Source organism: Dipodomys merriami, unplaced genomic scaffold (genome assembly GCF_024711535.1).
Source record: "Dipodomys merriami isolate MVZ:Mamm:240054 unplaced genomic scaffold, mDipMer1.0.p SCAF_31, whole genome shotgun sequence".
In the NCBI taxonomy this organism is placed as follows: Eukaryota; Metazoa; Chordata; class Mammalia; order Rodentia; family Heteromyidae; genus Dipodomys; species Dipodomys merriami.
This window is the reverse complement of record NW_027204604.1, coordinates 14258073-14275791: the sequence shown is the minus strand read 5'-3', so window position 1 is coordinate 14275791 and position 17719 is coordinate 14258073. Positions and strand designations below refer to the sequence as shown.

Below are 17719 nucleotides of genomic sequence, written 5' to 3'. Positions count from 1 at the left end.
GGAGGAAAGGTGTTTTGAATTTAAAAAGGAAAAAAAAATAAGCAAAGCAAAAAAAAAAAAAGCATTTCAAAACAAAACTCCACCTCCACCCTCTTGTTCTCCACACAAGGGTTATTCAGGTTGGTAAAGTAATTAGGCCAGGTGAGAGTAATTATGCAGGTGGCAAAGAGCCATCAGGTGTTGAACTAATTTATTATAGGGAGCTTCATGAGAGCCACCTCCACTCAGCACACACCTCTTTTTTAATGTAACAGGTGCCCGCTGTGTGTTTGCTGGCTGGTTGAGTAACTCTCCCCGTGAATTTCTGAGACGGTGGAAGTGCTGCCCATCTTTGCTCTCCAATACGGTAGACTCTAAGTACAAGTTCAGTTCCATGCCCGGAGTTGGTGTATGCACACCTATAATCCTAGTTACTTAGGAGGCTGAGATCTGAGGATCAAGGCTCAAAGCCAGCCCAAGCAGGAAAGTCTATGAGATTTCTCGTCTCCAGTTACCACCAAAAAGTCAGAAGTGAAGTTGTGGCTCAAGTGGTAGAATGAGTGAAAAAGCTAAAGGACAGCACCCAGGTCCTGAGTTCAAGCCCTAGTACCAACACACACACACACACACACACACACACACACACACACACACACACACACACACACACACACACACACACACACACACACACACACACACACACACACACACACACACACACACACACACACACCACGACAATTTCCGTCGTGCTTAAGTTTTCATGAACACGGCGCCATGCAGATTGGTTTGTTGGGCAGGGTTGCTTTGGAAATGCTGAGTTCCCGAGTCCAGTCTTTTTGCAGTTAGCTCTCCCAGGGGGCAGTCCTGTGCTGCAGTCCTGAGGGCACCCTAAGGACAGGGGTAGGACAATTGTGGTAAGCCAGGCTAGGACAGGGCAGCGACAGTGTGCATGAGCCACTTGGGCCTGGCAGCTCCCGCCTCTGCAGAAGCAATGTGTCTCCATTCTCCCTTGTTTGCAATATACCGCTTGGGACCTACAAAAATCATCTTGATTATGTGCAGGTTAGGGCCGATGGGGGACGGTTGCTTTCTTGCCAGACAGAAGATCCTGGATCTTGTGTGTAATCAAAACATGTGGGGCTAGGAAGGTGGCTCAGTGGTAGAGTGCTTGCCTTGCATGCATCACGCCCTGGGCTCAATTCCTCTGCATCACATAAGCAGAAAAAGCCAGAAGTGGTGCTGTGCTCAAGTGGTAGAGTGCTCACCTTGAGCTGAAGAGCTGAGGGACAGCGCCCAGGCTCAGAGTTCAGGCTCTACGACCGACCAAAAAAAAAAAAAACATTAGGGTCTGGCCAGCCAGCCTTGAGGAAAGTTCTTCAGTTGGTGATCTGTCACCTGAAGGAAATGGGTGTGACATTTCTGTCTCCCAGGAGGTCCAGCCCTGCAAACCTAGGCTACAGCAAAGTGGGTAACTGAAACCTGGGTTGCACTGTTAAACCTGCTGCGGAAGGTAACAATTCCGTAAAGTAGTTCAACTTGCCATTGGGGACAATAAATACCTTTGTTCTCCAGGCAGAAAGCAAAGGGTACCTCCTTCACTGAACCTGACAGAGTTTAAGAACTGCTCTGAGTAGCGTTTGTATTTCATTTTAGTTACTCATTGAAGATTGGAAAATTCTTTTCTATAAAAGGTTAGATAGCATTTTAGGCTTGGTGGTCTCTCTTTTAAAAAATTATATATTTGTTATCGTTACATAGTTGTACAAATGCATTGCTACACATGTTGGTTTATGAGTACACTGCATCTTGATCAGTATTGCTCCTTTCACAATTCTCCCTCATCTCTCCCAACCACCCTTCCAACTGCCGTTTCAGTGATGGCTACGGCCAGACATCAGATAAAGAAATCTGTAGCTGTATTCCAATAAAGCATACTGGTAAACACAGCCAGTGAATTAGATACAGTTGTAGTTCACCAATTCCTATCATAAAGGATCTCCGATGGTTAGAAGCATATACTGTTCTTAAAACTTCTGGTCATGACCTACGTAGCAGGTGCTAGTAACAATAGAGCCAGTAAGAGGTGGTGGCTCAGGGCATAGACAAGCTGAACCATCTAGGTGTAAATTCTGACTCAGGCACCTAAGGCGACTGGGTTGACTAATTGACCCAAACTTCATGAGTCCTCTGAGAGTTTTTCCCAGCTGTTCCCTGGATATGATCTTCCTTACATTATGAATTATTACAAGAAATACACATATTGGCACAGTAGACATATTGGCCATTGTTTATCTTCATTATCCAACACTGGTGGAGATGCTTTGAGAGGCTGTGCCATAAAGGCCTGTAGTTCAGGTGTGAATCTCCAGCAGTGTGGTGGTATGTGCCCCTCCCCTCTGCTTCTGAGAGGCAGAGAGCATCTCAAAAATAACCAAAGCAAAAAGGGCTGGGAGGTGGGGCTCAAGGGATGGAGCATCTGCCTAGCCAGTGTGAAGCCCTAAGTTCAATCACAAGGGAGGAGTGGGGAGGAAGAGGAGGGGAAGGAGGTGGTGGTGGTAGAGGGAAGATTGCCAAAATTCTTTTCACACTAAGGGCCTTCCAGAATGGCTTTTGTTGACAGATGCGGAAACAGGTCGGAGCTTTGAAATGGCTAATTCAAGGTTGTGTGGCCAATGAGAGAGCCAGGATTAAAATCAGATTTCCTGTCTCCTAACGCCTCACTTCTGAATCTTTTTCTTCCATAAATTCACCACACATCGTTCAGCACCCAGTAGGGATTTCCTGGCAGTGGAGGCGGCCCTGGGAGAGAGGCGGCCAGGATCCTGTACACACAGGTTGATTTCCTCACTTCCTTCTCTTCTCTCCCCTTTGCTTTTCCCAGAGCTCAGCGCCTCAGATGATAGCTCCCTGTCTGATGGGCTCCTCCTGGAAGAAGGTGAGGGCACGATTTGCACACACAGCCAAGGCTGGGGGGTCCTACTCCCAAGACTGTAGGGCTTTGCCAGAATGTACTGTGGGGACCTCAATGGGGAAGGTTTAGTGAGCTGGTGAGGGCAGGGTGTCAGCCAGGGTCTCCCTCAGCCATGATGTCATTCAGGTACCCTGCACATGCTCAGTTGGGGGAGAGAGGGAGTTACCACCTCCCTAGAAATTTGACTGGAAGAAGGGAAAGGGGAATTCCTAATCTGTTAATCCCCAAGGCCGCTCCTTCACCCTGGGGCTGCGTTCCCAGGAGGAACTAGTCAGGGCCAAGAATTGATCACCCCGCCATCTGCCATCCTTGGAACCCAGGGGACAAAACCCTTGTCAAAGGACTAAGAACCCTGCCTACCCCTGCCCAGGATGTCAGAGGCAAGGTGGAAGGAGAGGGTGGTGCAGTCAGGCCAAGGGAGTGCCCAGGCCAATAAGGAAATAGGGCACTTGGGCAAGGCAGGAACAAGAAAAATGGGTTAACACAAGGCCAGCCTTCAGCCTGTGGCTGCCTCCAATGCCTCCAGCACCAGGAGCCACTGTTGACAAATGGGATTAGCAAGAGCCAGGAGGCTACTTGAGGTGCAGATAGGGCTGTGGGAAAGAGGGAGGCCCAGAGGAGAAGAAAACAAAGTGTGAGTATCTGGGGTCAGAGCCATGCCCAGAGCAGCTGGACAAGCCAGACATGAGAGGGAGAGCCAGAAGGTTCTTGCTGGGCTGGTTTTCCCGGCCTCTGCCCTTACCCGGTTTCTTTTATTCCTGCAGAGGACTCACACATGCCAAAACCTCCCCCAGAGTCCCCGGCCCTACCTTCCCGGCCTCTCCCACCCCAGAGCCTTGAGGGGCTGCAGCCAGCAGGGCCTGAGCCGGGGGGCCTGGAGCGGGCCCCCATCCAGAACAGCCCTTGGAAGGAGACCAGCCTCGACCATCCCTATGAGAAGTCCAGGAAATCTTTGGAGCCCAGCAGCGAGTCTAGGTCAGGGTAGAGGGAAGGCAGACCTGGCAGGGATGCGCACGCATGCTGGGGCTGGGCAGACGGAAGAGGAAAGGGGGCCGGAGAGCACTCTCTCCTGAGCTGTGTGATGGCAGGGGTGTGAGTGGTGGCAGTTCACACCCCTGACCTTGGGCTGCTGGGTCCCTATTCTTGTGGGGTTCTTGAGCTCCTTACTGAAGATGTTCTGGTCGCTTACTGCTCTCCCAATTGCCCTTTCCCAGTAGCCCAGCCACCACGCCGCAGGACGGGGCCCTCACCTCCAGCCTGTGGCTGCTAGAGCCCGTCCCCTACCACATGGTCCCCATCCGCAGCGTTCCTGGCCAGCGACAGGGCCGCACCAGCGCCCCAGCCACCCCCGAGATGCAAGGCAGGCGGGGGCAGGCACAGTCCCTGAGGTAAGAGCTCACCCAGAGATGTGGGAACATGCACCATCCAAGGTTTGGGGATACTGGTATATACACCCTGGCTGACATATGGCTAGCACCTTGGCTTCTGCTTAGGATCATTTCTGAGGCCTCCCCCAAAGAGGCTGCAGAATTTTCTAGCAGATAGCTACAGACATAGAGTTCACAGATGCCCAGCTATTGCTTGTAGGGAAGGTATACAGGGATTCAGGAGTTCTGTCACACCATTGTCCATCAATGGATTTAGCCTATAGAACCCTAGTTTATGTGAATGTTTGTTGAAAGACAATTTCCTGGCCAGGTACCAGCAGTTTATGCCTGTAATCCTTGCAACTCAGAAGCCTGAGATCTAAGGATCACAAATGGAAGCCATCCTGGGTAGACAAAGCTGAGATTCTTATCTCCACTTAACCACGAAAAACTGGAAGTACAGCATGGCTCAAGTGATAGCGTGAAAAAGCTAAGCAAGAAAGTGAAGCCCTGAGTTCAAATTCCAGTATCATCTATGTGGCTGTGTGTTGTGTGTGTGTGTGTGTGTGTGTGTGTGTGTGTGTGTGTCTGTGTGTGCGTGCACATGCGCACACATATGTACACACTGGACAGGTGCAGTATTTTTCCCCCAGTGCTAGGGATACAACCCCGAGCCCTAAACATACTTGATAGCTCCAGCTAGTAATACTTACTGTTCTTGCCATTATTTCCTAAATAATGCAGCATAAGAAAGCCATGTGTCTGTGGCTTATAATCTTTGCTACTCAGGAAGCCGAGATCTGAGGATTGTGGTTCTGACCTAGACTAGGTGGACAAATCTAAGAGACTCTGATCTCCAGTTAATCAGCAAAAAGCTGGAATTGGAGGTGTGGCTCTAAGGGTGGAATTCCAACCTTTGAGCAGAAAAAGCCAAAAAAAAAAGTCAACGGAGACCTTGTACGAGACCACGAGACCCCAAGTTCAAGACCAAGTATGGGAACAAAGCCCAGCATAGGAACAGTCTCCATAGCACTTATACCGTATTAAACCTTTATCTATAAACACTCTAGAGATGACTTAAAGTGTATGGGAGGGTGTTTGGCTTTTGTGTATTTGCTCCAGGGAGGTTTGATCTAACACTTTCTGTGCTCTGACCTTACGGTGGGCATCCATCCCAAGACGTGTGTGTATGCGTGTGTGTGCATGCATGCCAGTCCTGAACTCAGGACTGTCATTCAGCTTTTTTGCTCAAGGCTGGCGCTCTACCACTTGTGCCACGGCTCCACTTCCAGCTTTTGGGCGGTTAATTGGAGATAGGAGTCTGCCCGGTCTGGCTTCGAACCGTGATCCTCAGATCTGGGCCCGGCACTCCTCCCAGGACTTTAACTCACCCCCTCCAATGCAGCCAACTGAGCGCCCGCCTTCTCTCTCTGTCCTAGGCTGGACTCGTTCCGCGCGGGGCCCGAGGCCCGGGGGCGCAGCGCCTTCCCCCGCCGGCGCCCCACGCACTACACGGTGACGGCGCCCGAGCCGCGCCGCCCGCAGAGCCCGCCCGCGCCGGGCGCCCGCCACTCCTGCTCCGAGGACAGCGGCTCCGAGGCCTCCAGCGTCTCCCACCCCACGTCCCCCGGCAGCAGCAGCCCCGACATCTCCTTCCTGCGCCCGCTGTGCGCCCCGGAGCCCGCGCGGCCCCGCGGGGCCTGGGGCCCGGCGCCCCACGCCCCCAGGCTGCTGCTGCCCCCCGGCTTCTTCCCGGCGGCGGGGGCTGCGGCCGGGCGCTTCGTGGTCGTGGCCGAGAGCCCGGGGGGACTCGGCGAGTGGGAGCCCGGCGAGTGGGAGCGGCGCGGCCCGGGCGAGGCGGCCGCGGCCCTGCGCTTCCCGCGCCCCGCCGCCGCCCGGGGTCGCCTGGGGCGCACGCCGTCGCTGAAGGACGGCGCGGCGGGCCGCGCGCTCAGCCGGGCCGCGGTGTCCGAGGAGCTGCAGTGGTGGCACGAGCGCGCTCGGCTCCGCCGACGCCCGCACTCGCTCGACCGCCACGGGGCCTTCCGCGTCCGCAGCCTGCCGCCCGGCCGGGCCCCGGCGCCGCCCCGCGCACAGGTACCCGCCCCGGGCACGGGGAGCGGGGGGGGGGGGGGGGGGCGGGCACGGGGCTGCGTCCGGGCGGGTGCAAGGGTGGACAGATGCCGCTCCTGCACGCCCGGTGCCCGGGCGGTGCCAGCCCGGGACACAGGCCAGGAAAACGTTTCCTCTTGGGCTCTGTGGAAGCCGCCTGGCTTCCCCCGGGCGCCTCCTGATGTTGCTTGCCTGCTCGTGACGGGTACCGGGTGCCCTGGCCGAGGTGATCCTCGCGGAGAGCTGCGGGTCCCCGACTCCACCCCTCTCAGTACTCCATGGAAGATCCACCAAGCACAGAAACCTCAAATCCGATGGAAATGAACCCCTGAAATTAACCTGACTTGAGGGCCCAGGCAGAGGGAAAGTTTAGAAATGGGATTTGCAGAAATCAGAACATGTGTCAGCCTGTTGATTCTTCCTTCTCTTTCTCCTCCTCCTCCTCTCCCTCCTCTTCCTCCTCTTCCTCCTGTTTCTTCTTCCTTTTTTTTTTTTTTTTTGGTCGGTTGTATGGCCTGGGCTCTGTCCGGTTTGCTAGTGGTTTATTAGAGATCAGAGTCTCAACGGATTTTCCTGCCTAGGCTGGCTTTGAAGCACAATCCTCAGATCTCAGCCCCCTGAGTAGCTAGGATTACAAGTGTGAGCCACCAGCACCCTGTCCTCTGTTTTTGTTTTGTTTTGTTTTTGTCTTTGCTAGAGCTTGAACTCAAGACCCGGGCACTGTCCCTGAGCTTTTGTGCTCAAGGCTAGCCTTCTACCACTTGGAGCCACAGCTCTACTTCCAGTATTTTGATAGTTAATTGGCCATAGGAGTCTCACAGACTTTCCTGCCCAGGCAGACTTTGAATTGTGATCCTCAGATCTCAGCCTCCTGAGTAGCTAGGATTATAGACGTGAGCCACCCATCCCTTCTTGACATTCCTCCACCACACTGAGAGGCAAGGACTCCTGTCAAAGACTATGTGCTGTCAAGCTAGACTACCAGGTTCAAATTCTAGCCCTGTTAGTTACCAGATGCAGGGTTAGGCAGTATACTCAACTCCTTTGGGCTTCTGTTTCCCTGCTGAGAGGTGGGAGTAGTGTGTGGGCAGATAAGAGACTGAAATGATTAGCAGTACAAACCCAAGGTCAGATTACTGCCAGTATCCCCATCCAGGCCCCTGCAGACCGGCTTGGTGCAGTGTATCTAGGATTTAGAGCACTCTGCCACTGGCCCTCGTTGCTTCATTCATGGCAATAGCATGCATGAATTACTTCCTTTCTTTTCCTTCCTGGTGCAGAGAGCTCTGCTGGGGACGCACTCCAGAAGTCACCACAGGCTGCTCCTTTGACGCCCCAGGCTCCCAGCAACCCAGCTGTATCCCTCTACCCTCTCCTTCCCCCCTCTCACAAGCTTTTAGGCTGCAGCTGCCGTGCCCAGCCGGGCAGTTCCCTGGCTCGGTCCCAGGCCTCACCCTCTAGCTGACATGCTTTTCCCTTCCTGCGAGCTTAGACCTGTCCTTGGCCCAGATCTAGCTCATCCCAACCTGCTAGACAGGGCAGATCCTGAGATGTGAGCGGCAGGAAGGTAGGGAAGGAGGAGGTCAGTGTCTATCCATCAACTGAAGGAACCTGGAGAGACAGTGCATAAGGGATGATCCCTAGAAACATAAGCATGGGAGGGCGGGCGGGAGCTGAGTGCCAGGGCCCTGTCACCACCACCGCTACCCCTGCCGCCTGTCTGTGTCTTCAAGGGTCAAGGATGACAAGTACCCTGGTTTGCTCACCCACAGTCTCCCTTCTTCCCCCCCCCCCGCAGGTGCCCACCGTGTGTGTGCTCCGGAGATCACCCGAGGGGGCTCCTGTGCAAGTCTTTGTCCCTGAAAATGGAGAAATTATCAGCCAAGTGTAACTGTTGGACGCCTCAGCTGCTGCTGGGAAAGACTTTTAAGAGCAAGGCTGGAGCTGAGGCTGAGACCCCCTCACCCATAAGTGCCTCCTTCGGCTCCCTCACCCCATCGCAGGCCGATGACCTGGAGCTGGAGATGTTGTTTTCATCTTCCACTATCTATGTGTTCCCTCCCTCTTCCATATATATATATATATATGAGGATTTATATCTGTGATTTGTCCTCAAGTTCTTATGATGGGATTCTACTCGATCCCCCAGAGTCTAGTCTCTTTGGACTTAGGGCCTTGCTGGTTTTACTGACAACCTTATAAGTGTCCTTATACAAGACAAGTGTCCTTATCCAAGACAGGTAGCAGAGAAAGGTTGTTGGACACTCTGTCCAGTCTGAGAAAGCTCCTGGCCCTTCTCTTCCCTCGTTGTTGAGGCTGAGTGAGGCACACGCTCTCCTCCACTTCCCAGGTCTCTTGATACCATAGACCGCAGGAGACTTTCCTCCCTGCGGCCCTGCTTATATGTGCTCTGTGATGCACACCAAGTGGTAGGTTAAAGGTCAGAGTACCCTGGTAGAGTCTTGTCTTCCTGAACCCTGATATTTTGGGGGGCCCATAAATCCCGTTAGAGACTCCAGTCACTATTCTCGCTCTACGCCCTTGGTTTCCAAGCTGCAAGCCCGTTTGGGTCTGCAGAAAATTATCATTTGAAAGCCCCCAGGCTGGAGGCTGGCTGACCCAGCCCTCCCTCTGAGATCATTTCTCATCGTTCTAGAAACCATCACGTGGCAAATATTTGGGGGGAAGGCACCACTTTTGTGGCGTGTCTGGGGTGGGAGGAGGTGGTCACCGCCCTTCTGTTCCCTGCCCAGCCATGCTTGTCTCTGCTGTGAGAAGAATCCTTATTTGTACACACTGGGAATGCTCTTTCCTGAGTCCTGCCGTGCTAGCTTGTCAGAAAGGGCATTCAGGGATTGCCCAGCTGTTGAGGCCGGGCAAGCCTGCAAGCTAGCTGCCCGCACTGAGACCGGCATCTCCACCAAAGGCCTCTCTGCTGCCAGGTCAGATGCCCAGTTTGAGAGAACTGCATTCCGATTTTGCCTGCGTAGAACTCTTCCCCTGAAGGATCCTGGGACTGAGAACCTCACAGAAGGCTGCAAGAACGTGGTGCTTCTCCATGTTGGCCCGTGGCACTGGGTACAGGACAACGAGGGACACATGCTCTTTCACTGTGTGCCTGTCACAAACTGCAGTAGGCCCCCCCTTGGGGTCCACTCGCCCCTACTTTGATAGGACATTCATTTGCTGAGCCCTGGCTCCTTCCCTCCCCCCACCCCCAACACACCTGAACATCCTCCACATTAACTTATTGCCATGGCAGAGTGGCCGGTCCTCGGCTGCAGGACTGGAACTAGGTGAGGTCTTTGTGCCAAAAACTTCAATAAAGTCTGTTCTTTGTGATTGGCCCAGCTGAGGGTAGAGCGTGTGAGTGCGCATGCGCGGTGCCCAGCCCCTCAGGGTGGCGCGCTCGCCCTGCAGAGGGCGCTCACGTGCGGCGCCCCCCGGGAGCCGCAGCGCCCCCTGGAGGCTCCAGAACCCCGGGGAGCCGGGAGCCCGCACCTGAGGGGCGCTGTGTGGCCGTCAGGTACGGGGAGGGACGGGGGGGGGGGTCCCCGCCCGCTGTCCGTGTCCACGGCCAGGACAGAGGGTCCGGGCGGGAGTGAGGAGCCGAACCTGGGCTTCGGGGCCTGGTGTGAGGCGCCGGCCGGGCCGGACGCCCACCGCGTCCCAGGGTCGCGGGGCCTTGCGGGTGAGGGGCGTGCTTTGTGGGGTTTTGTTTAGTTGGCAGGCCAGCCGGGGCCCCGAGCTGGGCTGAGGGAAGTCCTGATGGCCTGTCAGCAATCCCTGCCGTGGGGTCTGCAGCCAGAAGTCCTCAGACTAACCGGAAGACAAAGGCTGGGCAGAAGGCGAAGGTCAGGTGGTAAAGCACCAGCCGTGAGGGATGAGGCCGAGCGGAAGCACGAGGCCCTGAGTGCGAGCCCCAGCGCTACTGCGCCCTCAGAGGGGCGCCTGGGGCTAGCCCGAACCTCAGATGTCCCACATGCAGGGGAAAATCTGCCCTAGTAAGAGACTGCTGGGTGAGTCAGGAAGACTCCTTGTGAGGGTCCGGCATCTTTCCACCAATGACAAGATGACAGAGGCTCAAAGCCTGGGCACTGCTCAGCCGATGGCTTTTCTTACAGCTTAGTTATTAATTTATTATTATTAATTTATGTATTCATTTGTGCTGAGGCTTGAACCCAAGGCCCAAGTACACACTAAGCAATAGTTCTACCACTGACCTACAAACCCCAGCTCCATTCTTTTTATGTAAGTGGCCAGGTGCCCCCTGCACTCACTTGGTGTGTGTGTGTGTGTGTGTGTGTGTGTGTGTGTGTGTACACGCACGCACAGGTGTTAGTACTGAGGCTTGAACTGAAGGCCTCAAGCCCTTGCTTGTCTCTTTCACTTGAGGCTGATGTCCTAGTTCTTGAGTCACACGTCTGCTTTTGGCTGCTGATTAATTGGAGTCTCATGGGCTTTCCTGATCAAACTGGCTTCAAGTCTTGATCTTCAGATCTCAGCATCCTGAGTAACTAGGGTTAGCTACAGGCCTGAGCCATAGGCACCTAGCATCCAATATTTCCCCCTTTGATTGCAGAAGCTACAGCTCTCAGAAGGCCCAACTCCCACCAGGTCTGGCTGCTCTTCTCCAAGATGCAGGCTGCTGTTCCAGATGTACAAATGAATCTACCTCGGAACAAGCAAATAAACTTTAAGTCACTAAGTCCCCAGGATCTTTTGCAATCAAGCCTTCTGGGTGAGCAGTTGGCCCCAGGCTGGGCTCTCATCTAATTACAGCAGCTCCGAAGTGGTGCTTGTGTGTAGGTTCTCACTTGAGATGTTATTTTGTGAGCTCAAGTCCGTTCCCTTGTGACTGCCCCTTCCCCGCAGTGGTCTCTGCGAGCCAGTCCCATACCTGAGTGGGCTGGAGCTGGGCCATGACAGGACAGAGCCTGAGCCCAGGAAAGTTTACTTCACTGACCACAAGCATTTCAGGAAATTCAGAGCACGTCTTCAGATGCCACCTAAATGCCAACAAACCTCTCTAATTGGCACCTGTAGTTCAGATCTACTGTTCCTAAATTTCAGGGTGTATGTGTGCGTGTGTGCCGGTTCCTAGAGCTTGATCTCAGGGCCTAGTCACTATCCCTTAGCTTTTTGGCTCAAAGCTGGCTCCCTGTTGCTTGAGTCTGGTTCTATTTCTAGATTTTGGGTGGTTAACTACAGATGTATCTCACAGAACTTACCTGCTGGGGATTGGCTTTGAACTGCAATCTTCAGATCTCAGCCTCCTGAGTTGCTAGGGTTACAGGCGTGAGCCTCTGCTACCTAGCACACTTTGGTTTCTGAAGGTCATCCAAATGGCACTGTGCATACCCACACCAGAAGGAGTTGGTTCTGGACACCCAAACATCCACCCTGCTCCCTGGTGGTTTCTGAGCCTTCACGATGGCAGGAGCCTGGGGGGGGGGGAGTAAAGGGGGGAGGACAGAGTAAACAGATTCTGCCTTCCTAGGCCATCTGATCAAATCAGCTAAACTCTCCTGGATGACATCCCTTTGCAGGTCTGCGCCAGTCAGAAATAGAAGCCTATGAGTTAATTCTGCAATTTATAGACCAAAAAGACATGGTAAGACAGTTCTTTGGGTTTCTGAGAGCTGAGGAGGAAAAATGTTTCTTTGCATTTCAAGGATCATCTCTGGGCTTGGAAGCCACCTGCTATTCAGTGTTACTGGTGTCCAGTCGGGGGGACACAGGCAGCCAGGGCATCAAGACTGGGTGGCTGCGCCTCAGGTCTTACCGCTCCATTCTCATCTGGGTGGTGGGATGGGGGGTCTTCCTTCCTGATAGATCCCCAGAGGGCTCAGAGGGCTTCAGGATACTGGAGAGCACTGTCCAGGGTACTAAGAGACATAAAGGAACTGAAACACATATTCTTCGGCCCAATTGGCTGAATCTGGGATGTGTGTAACAGACAGAGTTCAGGGTGCTGGCCTGAGACACTGCTCGGGGACTAGCTTAGGGCCTGGGATCATCTCATCAGCAGAAGTCTCTGTGTTCTGTCCTAGTCCCAGATGGACAAGCTGAGTTTTCTCAGGGCTGTGGAGACCTTAAGTGGTGCTGTACACTCCCAACCAAATGGCTGCATGAATGATTACTATCCCCAGACCATCCTCACCAAGAAAATTGAGGTGGGAAAGACACGAGTTCTTCTGGGAGCTGATCCTCCAGGAAAATGGGTGACAATCTCCGACTCAAGGCTGACGTTTCTCTCTGAAGGGACTTCTCATTTCTTCCTGGCCCTTTTAGACATTAATCCTGGAAGAATCCACTTCGAGTTTGGACAGCAACATTCTTCAGCAAGCCATGTTGTGCATTGTGGCCCTGAGGTTCCTTCCTACTGTGATCTTCTCATGGCCTAGAAAGGGGGGGGGGCGGCAGGGGGAGGGAGGTGAATGACAAGAACATTTAGACTGGGTTGGGAGAAAGGGCCAGGCTTGGGAACTTGATTTTGGAGCTGCATGCGGCCAGGCTCCATGGCTTCCCTGTGGTTTATCTGCCTGGGTGCAGGGAAGGGGGCTATGCTCATTTCACTACTGGGAGTCTATCAGAACATCCAGGGCAGGGAAGGCTCCCACTGTTTCCTCCAGAAACACAGCCCCACCTCTCACAGGCCCCGGGGTTCTGTCTCTCTCCAGCCAGGTGAAGCCACCTTTCAACGTATCTCAGAAGCTGGACCTGGTCAATGCTGCCATCTCCATCATGTTCTCTCTGCCGCTCATCTTACCTAGCCTAGACAGAAAAGAGAGTGCCAGTCTCTATATCCAGGTAATCCACATCATCATCGGGGTGATTTTGTCTTTGGGGTCACTTCCTGACCTCCCAGCTACTTGGCCGTTCACCTCCTCTGACCTTCCTTTAGGAGCTCATGGCCCTGTGGCCTTGGTGCTGTTCAGACTGATCCTGGACTGCCTGGTCCTCACCTGCCTTTCGTGGCGTGGTCTGTGTTTTGGTTCTACCCACGTGTTCTGTCACTGAGGCTGACATGACAGTCTCAGCCTTAGGAGGGGACAATCTAGCAATACCACCCACAGAGCCAAGCATTGGTGGCTCACGCCTGTAATCCTAGCTACTCAAGAGACTGAGATCTGAGGCAGTTCCAGGACAGCCTGGGCAGAAGTGTACAAGACTCTTATCCCTAGTTTATCAATAAAAAGCTGGCAGTAGGGGTGTGGCTCAAGTGGTAGAGCCCTAGCTTTGAGCAAAAAAGCTAAGCAAAAGTGCAAGGCCCCAAGTTCATGCCCCAGTACTGGCATATACCACACACACACACACACACACACACACACACACACACGCATGCACACACACACAAATAGAACCCATAGGTTCTATTAAATAAACCAGTGGACTACCATATCTTACCAAGTATGTTTGCTTTTAAAATTAGGAATATCAGCCAGGTGCTGGTGGCTCGCGCCTGTAATCCTACCTACTCAGGAGGCTGAGATGTGAGGATTGTTGTTCAAAGCCAGTGGGGCAAGAAAGTCTTTGAGACTCTTATCTCTAATTAAAACACCAAAAATCCAGAAGTGGAGCTGTGGCTCAAGTGGTAGAGCACTAGCCTTGAGCAAAGGAGCTCAACAACAGTGCCCAGGCCCCGAGTTCCAGCCCCATGACCAAGCAAGAAAATGAAAATTAGGAATATCTCTTGGGCTTGGCTGCAGGCAGTAGCAAAGCACTACCCTAACATGTTCAAGGCCCTGAGGTGAGATCTCCAGAACTACAAAACACACACACACACACACACACACACACACACACACACACACACACACACACACACACACACACACACACACACAACTGCCCCTCCCCTAAGTATCCCGCAAGTTTGGCAGAATGATTTTCTAAAGATGAGAATCCCATGGGAGCTGTCTTTGTATGGAGAGAACAGCTCACTGCCTATGTGTCATTATTTTATCATCATAAGTCAATTTGGGCTTGATTCAGCCTTCAATGAGGCTACAAAAGATCAAGCCTGGGAGAAGACCAGAGTATGGCTGCCACATGGCAAGATGTGGTGTGGTGTGGTGGTGGTGGTGGTGGTGGTGGTGGTGTGTGTGTGTGTGTGTGTGTGTGTGTGTGGCAGAGCTGGGCTGGGTAGGGTGCTGGGGATAGAGGGAGCACCAGCACCCCTAAGGAGCCGAGCTAGTGCTGTGATACCTTTCTGTAACACCTCATATCTCCTCACCCTTCAGACCACCCAGGCCCTGGATGACATGTTACAAGCACTTGTGATGGAAGATATGAACCCCAACATGCTCATACTGCAAAACTTCCTGGAGGTAAAACGGGTGGAGAAACCAGGGATCCCCAAATCCTCTGTGGTTGCTTGTACTGTATGTTCGGGAGGAAGGGAAGGACATCTGTTGACATAGTGGGTGTCACCCTAGCTCTCAAACCTCAGCATGCAAGCATAAGCATTGCCAGAGGACAAATTCTATGTCTCCAGAAGACTCTGAGTGTGGCAGAACGGCAGCCATCAGACCATGGACCTGTTTCCATCCAGAACTTGGATGCTTTGGGGCCTTCATACCATGTGGACATAAAAATAGTTAGATAAATCATCTAAATAATATTTATATAAACATCAGCATTTATAGTTATTAATATTAATTATATGAAAGCAAACTAATATGTGATTGACTTATAAATATGATTGATAATTCTGAATATGATTAATTTATAAATCAATATGTTAATATAAATGATATTTATATCTATGCTGGACTTTAATCTTCTTCAAGATTTCTCCCAGTGAAGTGCCTGTTACTACTCTACGATGAACATCTCCGTAGTCACCTATCCAGCTTTATATACTTTTTTTGTTTGTTTTTGGCTTTATTTTATTTTATTTGTGCCAGTACTAGGGCTTGAACTCACCGTTTTATACTCTTGCTTAGCTTTTTTGCTCAAGGCTGGTTCTCTACCATTTGAGCCACATCTCTACATCTGGCATTTTTCTGGTTAAGTGGAGATAAAGATCTCTCAGATTTTTTTTTTTTGGGGTCCGGTCGTGGGGCCTGAACTCTGGGCCTGGGCGCTGTCCCTCAGCTCTTCAGCTCAAGGCTAGCGCTCTACCACTTAGCCACAGCGCCACTTCCGGCTTTTTTCTTTTTGCTTATGTGGTGCTGAGGAATCAAACCCAGGGCCTCAGGCATGCAAGGCAAGCGCTCTACCACTGAGCCACCTTCCCAGCCCCCCTCTCTCAGGTTTATCTGCTTAGGCTGGCTTCAAATTATGATCCTCAGATCTCAGACTCCTGAATAGTTAGGTTTACAGGTGTGAGTCAACAGCACCCTGCCAGCCTACATTTCTATTCCTTGGAGTACCTCCAGGAAGCTCTAATAATTGCAGAACACTTATTTTTTTATTTTATTAATAAGTAACTGTACAAATAGATTATACTTCCATATTTCAGGTTATAAGTACAATGCATCTCAATCATTGCTACCCCTTCTTTAATTATCTTTATCTTTTTTTCAAATATTCTTAGTTATGACAATTGCCATCCCCTGAGGAGGACCAAATTGGGGGAAAAGCCAAGAGTCCTTTGAAACCAACTTTTGTGGATAGGCTAGTCATCAATTAGGGCAATATAATTTTGCATGAAACATTGCATGTTCTGGGCCCTGGTGGCTCATGCCTGTAATACTTACTACTCAGAAGGCTGAGATTTTCATAGTTTGAAGTAACCACAGGCAGGGAAGTCCTGAAGGCTTTTTTTTTTTTTTTTTTTTTTGCCAGTCAATCCTGGTGCTTGAACTTAGGGCCTGGGCGCACTGTTCCTGAGCTTCTTTTGCTCAAGAATAGCACACAAACACTTGAGCCACAGCACCTCATCCAGCCTTTTCTGTTTATGTGGTACTGAGGAATCGAACCCAGGGCTTCATGCATGCTAGGCAAGTACTCTGCCACTAAGCCACATTCTCAGCCTTCTAGTCTCTTTTTACTTTATTTTTTTGAGTTTCAAAAGTTCTTTATATGCCATTTTGTTGCTTGCCTTTGAATTCTTTTAGATGTGTCTTTTGAAGAACAGCAATAATCACTTTGATGAAGTGCAAATTAGGATTATTTTCCTTTATGGTTGTAATTATGCGGTCTTATCTAATACACATTTGCTTTACTGAAGGTCTCAAGTATTTTCTCATGTTTTCCTCAATAAGCTTGTAATTTTAGGTTTTAAGTGAAAATGATCAACTCTGAATTAATCTTAGTATTGGATGTCAGATATGGGTGGAGATTTATTTCCTTTCTTTCCCTTCCTTTTCCCCCTCCCTCTCTCCTTTTCTCTCTTTCTATCTCCTTCCCTCCCTTTCTATCTTCCTTCCTTTCCTCCATCCTCTCTCTCTCTCTTTCCTTTCCTTTTCTTCACTTTCTTTCTTTCACACATGCATGTCCTCATGATGAGGAGAAAGGCCTCATTGCTGTTGTACAGCTGTGGTGTGATTGGGACACTTTTCAACAATTTACATCAAGCAGGACTCAGGCCCTCCCAGCTAAGGGGACTGTTTCCCAGTCTTGTCAGGAAGATAGAGCAAGTTATCTACCTACGGTGGCCAGATTGCCTGCCTGTGGCACTTCACCACTGCCCCTGGCAGAGCAGATGGGTTGGTATAAGCAGGCCATCAAGAGAAGGCCATTTTCCACCTCCTCTTATCCTCCTTGCCTTCTGCTTTGCAATTCTACCTCAAAGGTGCAGCTCTGTCTTTAAACCCATCCTTCAACTCAGACTCTTCAACCCGCCCTAGCTTCACCAAGCTTACCAGTGTCCCTCCTGTTTATGTTCTCGGTGGTCAGAGATGCAGAATCAAGGGAAGGCAGGCAGGGTCATGCCACGCACAGTGCTGATGGGCGTCTTTCTTCTCATCCAGATCATCCTACCTTGGGTAACACTGTCAGAAAAAAAATACGAGCAGAACCGGGCCTTGGGCACCATGTCCCGCTTGTTGAGGTTCATCTGCAATTTTTCTGAACTGTTGGTAAGCACTTGGGGAAGGGGTGAGGCTGGCCCCACAGAGCCCTGCTTCTCTGAACCTGGGCCCTGAGGAGAAAGAGGATCTGCAGGCTGCCAGAGGGCGAGGGACTAGAGCACCTCTTGTCGTGTTTTTGCTATTCCTTTGGGACAAGAGGCTTAATTCCTCCGTTTGGTTTGTCCTATGTCTAATGACTTCCAATTAGCACATACTTCTCAGCCTTGGAGGTCCTAGTCTGGACTAGAGGTCCAACTGCCCAA

The 17719-nt window shown here is 51.7% G+C and overlaps 2 protein-coding genes across 6 annotated transcripts in view; both read left to right on the top strand.

The window, feature by feature from the left end:
• The window catches only part of Inava (innate immunity activator), a 21590-nt gene extending 11812 nt beyond the window's left edge, over positions 1-9778 (top strand). For 4 of the 5 annotated variants that reach the window (XM_070041863.1, XM_070041859.1, XM_070041860.1 and 1 more), the window contains exons 6-10: positions 2867-2920; positions 3721-3931; positions 4171-4344; positions 5763-6420; positions 8234-9778. In XM_070041863.1, coding sequence (XP_069897964.1) covers positions 2867-2920; positions 3721-3931; positions 4171-4344; positions 5763-6420; positions 8234-8326 — 1190 coding nt within the window. In that variant the 3' untranslated portion in view covers positions 8327-9778. The remainder of the gene's footprint in view (positions 1-2866; positions 2921-3720; positions 3932-4170; positions 4345-5762; positions 6421-8233) is intronic. The other variant, XM_070041862.1, reaches the window with a different exon arrangement.
• Positions 9238-17719, top strand: part of LOC138840994 (maestro heat-like repeat-containing protein family member 7) — a 22109-nt gene continuing 13627 nt past the window's right edge. Inside the window, exons 1-10 of the mRNA XM_070041430.1 lie at positions 9238-9568; positions 9856-9961; positions 10017-10126; positions 11018-11176; positions 11985-12049; positions 12489-12611; positions 12730-12809; positions 13119-13248; positions 14682-14768; positions 17358-17465. Coding sequence (XP_069897531.1) covers positions 9238-9568; positions 9856-9961; positions 10017-10126; positions 11018-11176; positions 11985-12049; positions 12489-12611; positions 12730-12809; positions 13119-13248; positions 14682-14768; positions 17358-17465 — 1299 coding nt within the window. The remainder of the gene's footprint in view (positions 9569-9855; positions 9962-10016; positions 10127-11017; positions 11177-11984; positions 12050-12488; positions 12612-12729; positions 12810-13118; positions 13249-14681; positions 14769-17357; positions 17466-17719) is intronic.